At 36.1% G+C, this 13,486-nt stretch overlaps 1 protein-coding gene across 2 annotated transcripts; it reads left to right on the top strand.

Annotated features, from left to right (window-relative positions):
• Window positions 1-1,159: 1,159 nt before the first annotated feature.
• LOC149185594 (putative small nuclear ribonucleoprotein G) lies at window positions 1,160-13,193 on the top strand. Of its 2 annotated transcripts, XM_089412440.1 has the most exons (3): window positions 1,160-1,304; window positions 12,410-12,531; window positions 12,639-13,193. In XM_089412440.1, exons 1-3 carry the CDS (start codon window positions 1,277-1,279, stop codon window positions 12,696-12,698), a joined length of 210 nt encoding a protein of 69 aa, XP_089268566.1. In that variant the 5' UTR covers window positions 1,160-1,276; the 3' UTR covers window positions 12,699-13,193. The 2 variants fall into 2 exon arrangements, 1 of the variants encoding a protein (XP_089268566.1); XR_016256052.1 differs by lacking the exons at window positions 1,160-1,304; window positions 12,639-13,193 and adding an exon at window positions 1,893-2,000 and having other exon boundaries at window positions 12,410-12,533.
• The last annotated feature ends 293 nt before the right edge of the window (window positions 13,194-13,486 follow it).

The raw sequence follows: 13,486 nt of genomic DNA, 5'->3' as shown, positions 1-13,486 counted from the left end.
AAACGCACTTCCCATATTTGGGTGATGAGGAAATTTTCACTTGTCATAGATCTTTTGCTTCCATAGGTTCTGAAATTTATTATCCTTTTGTCATGTTTGAATGCATTTTTGATGCACTTTCCTTTCATCAAATGTATTTGAAAATGTTGAAAAATGTGTCCAAAAAAACCTCAAAATTTAAGTAACTTACAAAAATTGTATATATTAATCTCCAATACCTTCAATGTTGTAGTGCCAAACTCCTAATTCCTCCACCCAACTTTGAATAATGCCTCCCTCAAACCCAAACCATCCTCTCGACAAACCCTCATTTTTTCTAAAACCCGAAAAAAAATATCTTTCCCATTCCCAGATTTTAGAGCTTAATTGTTCATAATGTGTGGGCCCCTTATCCTCGACTTTCTAGTCTGGTCAGTATGATAGGAGTTAAACCAAGGGGTTGTAGATTCACTGGAATTTTCATTGTAATGTTTGTATTCAATAGGATTCAACAGGACTCAAATGTTCACTGCAATTAAGGGGATTCAATGAGACTCGAATGTTGGCCATCCTCGAATGAACTTTGATCTATTCAACTCTGATGAAATTTTAGAAAGAAGTACAAACCTCCTAGAGCTTCCCTCACAAAAATTCTGGTTGTTTGTAGTAAGATCGATGGGTAAAATCAGCTTGCAGGAAAAATAATTAATGGGATGACCATGGTTTCCAGTCCATCGTTTAGGTGGTTTTGATAGAGTTTGCAGAGGGTAGGTGAAACTCTTAAAGACTTACTCAAGAAATTGGCATTTTAACTATAATAATAGTTTAAATTCAATAAAGATGTCAAATAAAGCCATACAAGGAGATAATAAAGTTATAGATAACCCCTTAACTTATAAGGAGTTCCTATAATAAAAGCTCCTTTGATTAATATGTATTATTCAAAACAATAATAATAATGTGTAATTCGATTTGTATTATTATAATTTAAATTTCATTATAATAATATGTTATTATACATTATTACGCCATAAGGAATTTCCCATTGAAATAAACCCCCAAAATACGTTTCTGTCCTAATAGTAGTCGTTGGATCTATTGTTAGACGATGGAACAGAAATCAACCGTCTAATTTAAGGTTTTTATAAGTGAATTTAAGGTTTTTTTAAGGTTGGAATACTGAACGTCTCTGATCTTCCTTGCCTAATGGGGGTTTCCGTTTCCAGTTAGCTGGGTTGTTTAGGGTGGAAGAAAATTCTTCCACTGCGTACTGTTTTATTTGTTGGCTGATATAGCCATGCATGACTATTCAGGTTTCTCTGGAGGTTCGAGGCCCTCGCCTTGTTTTACTATATGCAAGATTAATATTGTATAACCCTGTGTGGTTATCTCTCTGAGAACCGATCTTCTCGGTGGTTAACATTATACTTTAATAGTTCATGTTTTGGACTTATTTTGAGGATTCGACCCTGCTATGACTAATTTAATTTAGTCTTCTCAGTATTTTCATAGTTATTTCAGAGATACCATGAATACTGTGTTATTAATTATGTGAAGTTATAATTTTTTTAAGACTTTTTCCTCTTGATATTTACTTTGAAATGATAGAAAAATATGTATTTTGTCAAGCTGTAATTTACTGATTATTTGTTGTGGGTTTCAACCCTCGCCGAGGGTTTATTGAACTGTTTTCCGCAAGGCTTTTCGTGCTTATTTTCAGTGTAAAATGTATGAAAGTTACTATTGTTTGCATTAATTCTGATAGCGTTGTATGCACAATTTGATTAATATATGCTCTAAAGCTGAACAAATTGTTGTTATTTCTCCAAAGTTTACAATCCAAGTTTCTTTCAACTGATGTGGTTAAGGGTTTGTTTGACAACCCAACTTATGTGGTTAAGGGTTTGTTTGACAGCCTAGGTCTAAGGGTTGTTCACACGCTGCTGCTCATTTTTTGTTTGTGCTTTTCCCCTCTTAAGAGGCATCATGAGCAGGTCAGGGCAGCCCCCGGATCTCAAGAAGTAAGTATATAATTCACCCCCAGTTCGGTTAAACTAAACTTGTGTTTGGATCTGTTCTTGTTGCTTCAGTACATACACTGGATGGTTTATGTAGGTAGGGGTTTTGCATGGGTAGTTTACTTTTCAGTGGCATAAGGTTAAGAAATTAAGGTTTAGGGTTTTAGGATCAGTTCTGGGCTTAAACATCATTTCAAGGTTTAGGATCAGTTCAGGGTTTAAACATCATTTCAGGGTTGAGGAACTATTGAGGGTTTAAATATGAGTTTGGCTCTTCAGGATTTAGGGTAGAAGTCTTAGCTTTATGCCGAGGTTTGGATTTCTTGAAGTTAAAAGCTTATTGTTGTTTTGTTTGGTGTTCAGGTAAAATGTGGGACCCCAATTTCAAGGTGTCTGGTCTTCAGGCTCCTAGGATTTCACACAGTCAGTGTAGAAATTGAGGTGTTTTTAAATTTTCAGCAGACTCTAATTATTTTATAGCATTTTAGCACTACAGAAAATACATAAAATAAACAGTGCAACCCTGGTCTTTTGCATCTTTTGTGTTGGGGAATCTCACGATGGTATACAACCTTAGTATGGAGTATTTACCCTATTTTATAAATATTAACATATGTAAATGTTCAACATTGATAGTTAAGAGTGGGATACCCATTTCAGGATGTTTGATGATAGTCTTAGACTCATGGGACCTCACAGTGAAACTAACTAAGGTGACTTCAATTATTTTTAGCATTTTAGAACTACATGAAATAAATAGTGCAACTATGGTCTTTAACATCCCGTGGGTTGGGGTATTCTCAGATATTGTAAGTCCAAAACATACTAATTTGATTCTTGTATCGGAGAAACAAGAAAAGGCCTACTACACAGGGTTCAACTTAAGAGCATAGTGTTAAAAACTAGGACCGGTAACTGACCTGGTCCACCTATCAAACAGGTTTTTGAACTGGAACAAGGAAAAACTAGACTGGTCAGATCATCAATAAGAGTGACATAAACATCATCTAGCTCAGAGTCTGAGGACTCCTTAGATTTCTTTGCAACCTTAGTAGTAGTAGTAGTTGTAGCTGCAAAACTAGACCTAACAGAAGCACGAGTTGGTCGAGCTGCATGAATAATGCTTCCCATTGGTGTTTGCCTTAGCTTGATTCAACTACCGGCTCTAGTTATACTAGCACTACCAGATCAGGATCACCGCTCACCTCCCCCAACTCCAGATGAGATGTGTGAGGAAAATGAGAGGGGACGTATGATTTTATAGGCTTGGAGGGGCTATTTTTAGAGGGAAACAACGCCTACGTTCCCAGAAAACCACTCACACCCACCCAAAAGTGCTCTGTGTGTGTCTGCGGCCGCACATGTGTGAACTCTCAATGACCCGGTTGGGTTATGATGGAACCAGCAGGTTCATGCCAGTGTGGTACCAAACAGCTAGTGCATCGTCGGTTTGGTGCCAAACTGTGGTCTACCTTAGCCCAAACTGGGGTCATTGGCTGGGTTGACCTCTATACCTAATGAATTGGCTGGTTTGACGAGGTAGCGGTTCGACCTGGTTGGATTTTAAAACCATGCTTAAGAGATACATTGTTTGAGTTAGCTACTTAGCGATGTACACTAAATGGTTCAATAAAAAACAATGTATCATGCTGAGTTCCGTTTCACTACTACAGAATCTAGATTTTGATGACATTGGTGCAAACTCATTCACTATTCAAAAATCGTTCTTCATGATTATAGAATTAAACATCAGAGTTTCCCGTTGATTCTTTAATAGAGACCTGTTCTGTGAAAAGAGACTCCTCCCTTTAGCTTCTTTTGAGAGGCGACTCTGCAAAGGCTGAGTCGCAACATCCTCTGTTGTGCCTTTCTAGTAATATCTTGAAATTTCTGAATTTCAACTGTTCATTTAAACCACTTCGACTTTCAGTACTTTCTTTTCCATAATGACTTCAAAGCTGAAGAAGGTTAGGCTGCCAACATTGCCAGGTTCTCGTATGGTTACCTTGCATGGGCCTTTGGATAATAGTTAGCACTTACCTCAACAGTTGGGCTAAGGTTTAACTACACTATCATAAGACACCATATATTTCCACAATGTGGGCACATCATACATTGTCATGGAAACCATGATGTGGCTAAGGTTTCACTACATTATCATAAGCCACCAAATAAATCCCACAATGTGGGCACATCAGACATTGTCATGGAACCATGGTGTCAAATACATTGTGTTTGATTTATTGTATTTTTTGTTTACATTACTTTTCTTCATCATTGTTGGGTCCCTATAATACTAGTGATTACCCCATTACTATTGTAGTTATACCCCTTATTAATATTGTTGTTCCCCTATTGCCCCCATATTGTTATTACTGTGCCCCATAGAATCCCTCTATTGTTATTTTGTGGCTTTATATTATTATTGTTACTTCGGTTGGATTATATTGTGACTCCTTAGACTCCTATATATAGAAAGGAGGTTTTGTCATTTGAATCATCCAAGAATTGTTCATTTATGTAATGTAAAGGAGGTTGCCCCCTCGAGGAGGCTGAATTTTAAGGCGTTGATCTATCTTTTCTATCTTTTCTTGAGCTGGTTCCATAACATTTGGTATCAGAGCTTTGGATTCTAGGGTTTTGCTGCTCCAAACAGGTCATCGTGGAATTTTCACTATAAAATTTTTTCTGTGATGTTTCATAAGTCGCAAAAAAACCCATTTGATAAGAAATCGCGCTGAACCTTTGATCCAAATTTCAGATCTTTTCACGCGATATTTGCGGAGATATGATCTGAGGAATTTGGTCTTTTTGTAGACTCCTGAATTACATTCAAAACAGGTGACCTAGGGAAAATCATCATAACTTTCTCTCTGGGATTGGATTGAAATTTCATAAGAAGGTACAGAAATAGGATGGACTGAAGTTCTTTGTATGCATGTTTTAGATCCAAAGGTCGAAATAGTGACTCGTGGCACGTCATACAAGTTCATGCTACTGAACTAGTCTATAAGCAAGTCATTGTGGGAGATTTCACATAACTCTTCCTTGGAGAATCCAATTTGGCTTAGACTTGTGGCATTGGATATAGAAAAAAAAGGGCTACTATAGGTCACAAATTCAGAACTAGATGATTGGAAAGTACAGAGATACATCAGAGGAAATATCGAGCTCCTACAAAGTGAAAAAAGGTGTGTATATTTTCTTAAATTTTTGCTTAAGCTTGGTTTGAAAGTTTATTTTGAAGGAATTCAAAGGGCATAATAGAGCATTATTATCGATAACTGATGCCCCGAGGAAAGAAAATGCAAACACCTAGTAAGGAACCTGAAAGCTCTAGCATGACTCATGAAGAAGAGGAAGAAATGCAACATGATATATAAAAATTAGAAGACCAAGTGCAACAACTGTCCCTTGCACAAAAAGGAACAGAATCTAAGATGGATGGTTTAAAGAAAGATGTAGAAGCTGAGATGGATGGTTTAAAGAAAGGTGTAGAAGCTAAGATGGACTGTTTAAAGAAAGGCGTAGAAGCTAAGATGATTGATGTGGAAGCTAAGATGGATGATTTGAAGATAGATTTGAAGACAAACATGGACGAATTAAAGATAAATATGAATAATTTGCTACAAGAAATGGTCCCTAAGGGTGAAAGGGTACTAAAGGAAACTCATGATGAGAACAAAAGAAATGTTAATCATGATTCCATAGACACTAATGTTGGATCGAAGACTCACCATATTCCAAAAATCGATATGAGGAAGTTTGATGGCAAGGATCCTGCCACATGGATATAACAGATGGAGCAATTCTTCAATCTCAATAATGTGCAAAACACACAAAAGGTATGTATGGAAACTTTATATTTGGAACCAAATTAGTTTTTATGGTATCAATGAATTTTCTCTTGTAAACCATTTATCACTTGGGAAATTTTTACAGAAGAATTGATAGCACATTATGAGGATACAAAAAGCAACACTTTTTTTAGCCAATTGATAAGTCTCAAACAAAAGGGTTCAATAATGGAGCACATTGAGGAGTTCCAAAAATTGAACATAAGGGTAAAAGATATTCCAGAGGAGCATAGGATTGATGTGTTCATAGGGCCTTTAAAGGATAATATCCAACATGATGTTTGCCTTTGGGAACCTGATTCATTAGAGAAGGCAGTCAGGTTATCAAGAAAAATGGAAAGCAAAATTATGGCAACCAGGAAGCATACCACTCACAACTATAAAGACGGAAATGTTGTTGCCCCTAGTCTTCCACAACCTATAAGGTTGACACCACAACAATTGGAAGAAAAAAGAGCAAAAGGGCTTTGTTACAGTTGTGATAGAAAATACACTAAAGGTGATCAGTGTGTTGAGAAGAAATTATTCTACATAGATTGTGAAGAGGAAGAAGAAAAGGAGCAAGAAAGGTGAAAAGAAGAGGATATACTCCAGGAACAAAGCCTAGATGAAGAAAAAATAAATCCGACGATATCTTATAATGCATTGGCGGGAATCACCACTCCTCAAACCATCAAGATAGAAGGAAAAATCAAGAAGAAAATGGTAATAGTGTTGATTGATTCAGGAAGCACCCACAATTTTATTCATTATAAGGTAGCAAAAGAATTGAATTGCTTCCTATATCCAGCACCAGAGTGTCAAGTGATGATTGCAAATGGAGGAACAATAAATTACTTTGGAAAGTGCCATAATATCAAGCTATCCATGGGAGAATATGTATTGACTAGCCCAATGCTTTCCATTCCAATGGGAGGTGCTGATGTTGTACTAGGAGTCCAATGACTACACTACCTGGGTACAATAACTTTTAATTTTCAAGAAATTTTCATCAAATTTTCTATGGAAGGAAAGGAATTTGAATTAAGGGGTATTGCAGGGAAATTAGGAAAGGTAATCAGCTCTAATAGTATGAAAAAGCTTTTAAAAAAGGAGCAAAGAGATGTAATTGCACAATTATGCTCGCTAGATGTTTCCACATTGGAATCATCTATTTCTCTAGATCTCCAAAAAGTCCTAGACAATCATTCCAAGGTATTTGAGACTCCCAAAGGTCTCCCACCTATGCGTGATCATGATCATGCTATTCATCTGATTCCAGGAAGTGTTCCTCCAAACATCAGGCCGTACAGATATCCCTATGTTCAAAAGAGTGAAATTGAACATATGGTTGCAGAAATTCTAGAGGCTGGTATAATTCAACCGAGTCAAAGTTCTTTCTCTACTCCAGTAGTATTGGTGCACAAGAAGGATGGATCATGGCACATGTGTTCAGATTATATGGAGCTCAATAAGCTCACTATTAAAGATAAGTTCCCCATTCCTGTCATTGATGAATTACTGGATGAATTGCATGGATCAATTTACTTCACCAAGTTGGATCTTCGTTCAGGATATCATCAAATCAGAATGAATATTGAAGACATTTCGAAAACAACATTTAGAACTCATGAGGGTCATTATGAATTTTTGGTTATGCCTTTTGGCCTTACCAATGCACCTTCAACATTTCAAGGTTTGATGAATTCAATTTTCAAACCATTCCTTAGAAAATTTATGTTATTATTTTTTGATGATATACTAGTCTACAACAAATCTTGGAAGGATCATGTTGAACATGTTGACAGGGTGCTACAACTATTGAAGGAGAAATAATTATTTGCAAAAAGATCCAAATGTTTCTTCAGAGTCCAAAAGGTGGAATATTTGGGTCATATTGTATCTCATGAAGGAGTTAAGGTAGACCCTAGCAAAATTAAAGCCATTAAGGAATGGAAAATCCCCACATCCATAAAGCATCTGCGAGCATTTCTTGGGTTGACAGGGTATTATCACAAGTTTGTTAAGAATTATGGGAGAATAGCAGCACCCCTAACAACATTATTGAAGAAAGATGCATTTTCATGGACTCCGGAAGCAACAAAGGCCTTTGAACATCTTAAAGAGGCAATGTGCCAAGCACTGGTCTTAGCTACACCGGACTTCACAAAAACCTTTATTGTGAAATGTGATGCTTCAGGAAATGGAATTGGTGTTGTTCTAATGCAAGATGAAAGACCCATTATTTTTTAAAGTCGTCCAATCAAGGGAAAGTTTTTAAGCAAAGATATTTATGAGAAGGAAATGTTGGCAATACTCCATGCACTTAAGAAATGGTGACCCTACCTAATGGGTAGACACTTCAAGGTAAAAATGGATCATGATAGCCTTAAATACTTTTTACAACAAAGATTATCCTCTGAAGAGCAACAAAAGTGGGTCACAAAGATGTTGGGTTATGACTTTGAAATCATCTACAAAAAAGGGAAGCAAAATGTGGTGGCAGATGCACTCTCAAGAAAGGATGAGGACGTGGAAGCATTGTTGTGCACCATTTATATTATCCAACCAGATTGGATAAACGAAGAAAGGGAGGAGTGGAAGAATGACGAAGAAGTGTGGGCACTTATTCGAAAGTTACAACAAGATTCCAATACGTCTGATACATTTAGCTGGCAAAATGATTCGTTATGGTACAAAGATCGCTTATACCTCTGTAAGAATTTCCAGCTAAAACAAAAGATTCTTATGGAGTTGAACACTTCTCCCTTAGGAGGGCACTCAGGATTTTAAAAACTTACCACAGGGTTAAGAAGGAATTTTTTTGGGATAGCCTTAAATCAGATATTCAAAAGTTTGTGGCAGAATGTTTCGTTTTCCAACAAAATAAAGTTGAAACAATTAAGACACCGAGTCTATTACAACCTTTATCCCTTCCAAGCCAACGTTGGGAGGAGGTTTCAATGGATTTTATCACAGGTTTACCCAAGTCTAAGGGAAAGAGTGTCATCATGGTGGTAGTTGACAGACTTACCAAGTATGCACACTTTTGTACATTATCACATCCATTTAAAGCCAATACAGTTTCTACTACATTTATGGAAACAATTCAAAAGCTACATGGAAGCCCAAAGATTATTGTAAGTGACAAAGATTCCATTTTGACTGGAAATTTTTGGACAAAATTATTTTCTTGTCTTGGTACTCAGTTAGCTCATAGCTCATCTTATCATCCTCAACTTGATGGGCAAACTGAGATAGTAAACAAATGTTTGGAAGGATATATTTATTGCTTTGTATATGATAAACAAACACAATGGGTCAAATGGTTGCCTCTCCCTGAATGGTGGTATAAAACTTTCTTCCATCTATCAACAAAAATGACCCCATTTATGGCACTTTATGGGTATCAACCACCATCCATCACATCATATTTAAGAGAAAATTATAAGGTTCAAGCAGTGGAACATCACATCGAACATCAACAACAAGTCCTCCAACTCTTAAAGGATAACCTCGTGTTGGCACAGAATAGAATGAAACAACAGGCAGATCAACAATTGCAGTGAAAGAAGTTTTGATGTAGGTGATTGGGTATTCCTATGGCTACAACCATATAAGCAAATGTCCCTCAAGCAAGCTAAGAATGATAATAAATTATCACCAAAGTATTATGGTCCGTACAAGGTGTTGCAAAAGATTGGTACTATGGCATACAAATTGAAGCTTCCTGCAGCTTCTCGATTGCACCCAGTTTTCCATGTTTCAAGTTTAAAGAAGGTTATAGGCGACAAGCTCCTAGTTCAAACAATATTGCCAGAACTTGACGAGGAAGGAAAAATTATATTGGAACTGGAAGCAGTCACAGAAACAAGAACTCAACAGCTATAATAGTTTAATTACAGAGTATCTTATCAAGTGGAAGAACTTATCCGCTGAAGATTCCACATGGGAGGATGAGAATTTTATGCAGAAGTATCCAGAACTACTCAAGCATTGAGGACAACACTTTTTTGAAGGAGAAGGGCATGTTGGGTCCCTATAACACTAGTGATTACCCCATTACTATTGTAGTTATACCGTTTATTAATATTGTTGTGCCCCTATTTCCCCCATATTGTTATTAGTGTGCCCCATAGAATCCCTCTATTGTTATTTTTGTGGCTTTATATTATTATTGTTAGGTCGGCTGGATTATATTGTGACTCCTTAGACTCCTATATATCGAAAGGAGGTTTTGTCATTTGAATCATCCAAGAATTGTTCATTTATGTAATGTAAAGGAGGTTTCCCCCTCGAAGAGGCTGAATTCTAAGGCGTTGATCTATCTTTTCTATATTTTCTTGAGCTAGTTCCATAACAATCATCTTATGGGAAGATAGGCACTTGTGCAGTTTGTCTTAACTAGTGAGCTTTCCAAGCTAGAGTGACCACATTCCCGTTCTAGCACACCTTCTTGTTTTACAGTGTTTGCAAGTGCAATGGCCCAGTGGAATTTTGGATTGTGATGATTGGTGGCAACCGCTGTCCACTAGTAGTAGATGAAACCTTCGTTCTTAGTTGTTTCTCTTGGTTTTCTAATTTACATCAAACATATGAGATTTTAACTTTTTGTTTGTTTGTGATTTAATAATTTTTGTTGTTTTCTATGTTTTCTGATCATTACCTTGCCACCTTTTTCCAGCTGTCGCAAGCTTCAGTACTAAACTTTGAAATAAAAACCTACAGAATAACTGAAGTTTCACTTAGTTTTACTTCATTAGTGGTTGAGCATGCTCTCATAGAAAACTGTAGGTGCAGCAGAGAGTTCCTGAACTTCTGGCCTATAAACCAACACTTAGGTTGCCATTGGCAGAGTAAACAGCTCTTCTCATAGACATAAAGAAAATGACAGGTCATGATATGCATTGGTCTCAGTTGAGTATCTGCAATTTTTAAAGTGCAACGATGTTGAAACAAAACTGCAGTTACTGTAGTCAATATATATCAGAAAACTCTAGAGTATTGAATATTAATAGATCAGATATGTTACTACTGTAGACAACTGCAAGAAAGTGTGAAACGCCCACAAGAGACATTTATAATGATGCAACTATTTTTATGTTAACTTGGAAGTTGATACCAATACCTATTCCCCGAACTGCTGGTAGCTTATCAAATATATTGCATGCAACAGGTCATTTTCTTTAAGGCTGTCCTTTCATGTTGTATGATTTGTCAGTTGTCTTGTTCTCGTTGTTTCGTGCCCACCAAACCCACCTGATTATAACAGGGATCTACTCTTTTAGTTCTTTACAGTGATTTCCTCATCGGTTCTTTGCAATTAGGAGTGTGGTGGAAACTAAAGCCTAACTCTAGGCATTGATTGCATTAACTTTCCTGCCTCTAGTCTGTTGGCAATTATGTTTTCTAATTGTTGAATACAAGATGTTGCTTCACAAGTTCTTGAGATCTTGCTTGAGAAATTAATTCTCTTTATAGCATAGTGTGCCTTTAGTTCCTCCTAAAAAATATATCTTCCTCTAATGTGTTAAGAAAACACTGGTAAAAGCAGAATATAACTCTCATTCTCTCCTAATAGCTTGTGCATGTTACACTGCATGAACTTGCTTACATACTTCATGTTTACAACATTACTCAATCTTTGCAGACTAACCTTCTCGTATTTTATTTAAATAAACCAAATTGGATAGAGCAACTAGGTGATGATAATGAAATCTAACTGCCATGTTCAGCAATATTTCAGTGATTTCCCAATCCTTATAAACTTGGAGTGCAATAAATAGTTCTTTGCCTAGTCAAGATTAAGATATTTTCAATGCCATTAAGATTAAAACCATTTCCAAAGCCTTCATCTTTAGGATTGGTGCTTTTTGAATCTTCCTTGATGCTATTCAAATGTCTTAGGGATTCAGATCTAATGAATATAGGTGCTTGCTAAATTATCCCTTCTCCCTCAGCCAGATGAAAAAGTTGACTTATGACATATTCAGAAGATATGATTTAAGCATATATAATTTCTTTCCCTTGAGAAAGTATATGATGTTACTGTAGAATATTTATGATTTCTCCCTTTCTGGGTAACTATTACATAGTTTAGAGAACATTTGGTTTTGCAATTTATTTTCTTGTTCCATTCTGACTTGATTGATACACGTGGGAATCCCAATAAGCAAATTGTGCTGTCTGATAAACATTTGTTTTAGTGTTTATTAATTTGTAGATAGTTACCTACCGTATGTTTTATCCCTTTTGCTTCATTTCCTTTTGCTTGGTTATGGCTGTGATGATGTTGCCTTTTCTGTTTTACTCGTAGATTGCATTTTCAATGATACTTTAATTTCTTTTGCATGATAAGAAGTCTGACATCTAATTCCATTGTTTTTTAGTTTCAAGGAAAGGCATTTTGATCTCTTTAAATTTATGAATTCAATGGCTTGTATATTTTGACATGATATCTGTACATGACAAATTTTCTTGCCTAAACACAATAGAGGTAGAGAATAAGAGTAGACAATTATTTTTTAGTTACTGTTTCACTTTTCTAATATATTGAAAATTAATTTCTGAATTCAGTAAAGTTGAACGCCAACAGAGTGGTGGTTGGTACTCTACGAGGATTTGACCAGTTCATGAATTTAGTCCTGGATGGTACTGTCAAAGTAAATGGCAATGAAAGAAATGAGATAGGCATGGTGGTAGGTTTTTCCTCTTTCTCATGTCGTTTTCAAAATTTTCAATGTCATATAAAATTAGTTAAATTCAATTTACTAGGAGATTCATTTGTTTTGTTTCTTATCTGTAGGTCATCAGAGGGAACAATGTTGTGATGATTGAAGCTTCAGAACCGGTCAATAAGTCATAATAATTTATTTTGAAACCTTTTCATGTTTGGGAGATTCATGGGTACATAACTTTTGTAAACAATGCACCATTTGTTAAAATATTCCAGTAATGATTTTGCCTATCTATTTTTGCAATGTTTTATTTTGAATGGATGTTATGAGAAAAGTATGGAGAGTATTCTTCCCCCCTTTTTTTATGCTTTTAGGAGTTAGAAGATGGCTGAAATAGCTGCACGGGAAGATGGCAGCAATGTAGACAACCGAATTTCACAATGTAGTTTATTTGCTTGATATAGTAACCACATCCTAACATGTTGCTTAATAGTAACATCAATTCTTATTGGCTGTGAATGCTTTTAGATGGTTGGAACAATTTCCTTATATTAAGGCTTCATAAGTTTGTGTGTGCAATGTTCTCAGCTAGCATTCTGATGATGTTATATAATGTAGGTCCTTCATTTCCATATGGGTTGGATTCATATCAGCCATGCTTTTGCTATAAGGGCCATGCCATGTTTTAGGAGTTAGAAGATGGCTGAAATATCTGCATGGGAAGATGGCAGTAATGTAGACAACTGAATTTCACAATGTAGTTTATTTCCTTGATATAGTAACCACATCCTAACATGATGCTTAATAGTAACATCAATTATTATTGGCTGTGAATGCTTTTAGATGGTTGGAACAATTTCCTTATATTAAGGCTTCATAAGTTTGTGTGTGCAATGTTCTTAGCTAGTGTTCTGATGATGTTATATAATGTAGGTCCTTTATTTCCATATGGGTTGGATTCATATCAGCCATGCTT

This window comes from Pinus tabuliformis, chromosome 3_1, assembly GCF_031772625.1.
Source record: "Pinus tabuliformis cultivar Carrire ecotype Pingquan chromosome 3_1, CPIR1, whole genome shotgun sequence".
Lineage (NCBI taxonomy): Eukaryota > Viridiplantae > Streptophyta > Pinopsida > Pinales > Pinaceae > Pinus > Pinus tabuliformis.
This window is presented reverse-complemented; position numbering and strand designations above follow the sequence as displayed.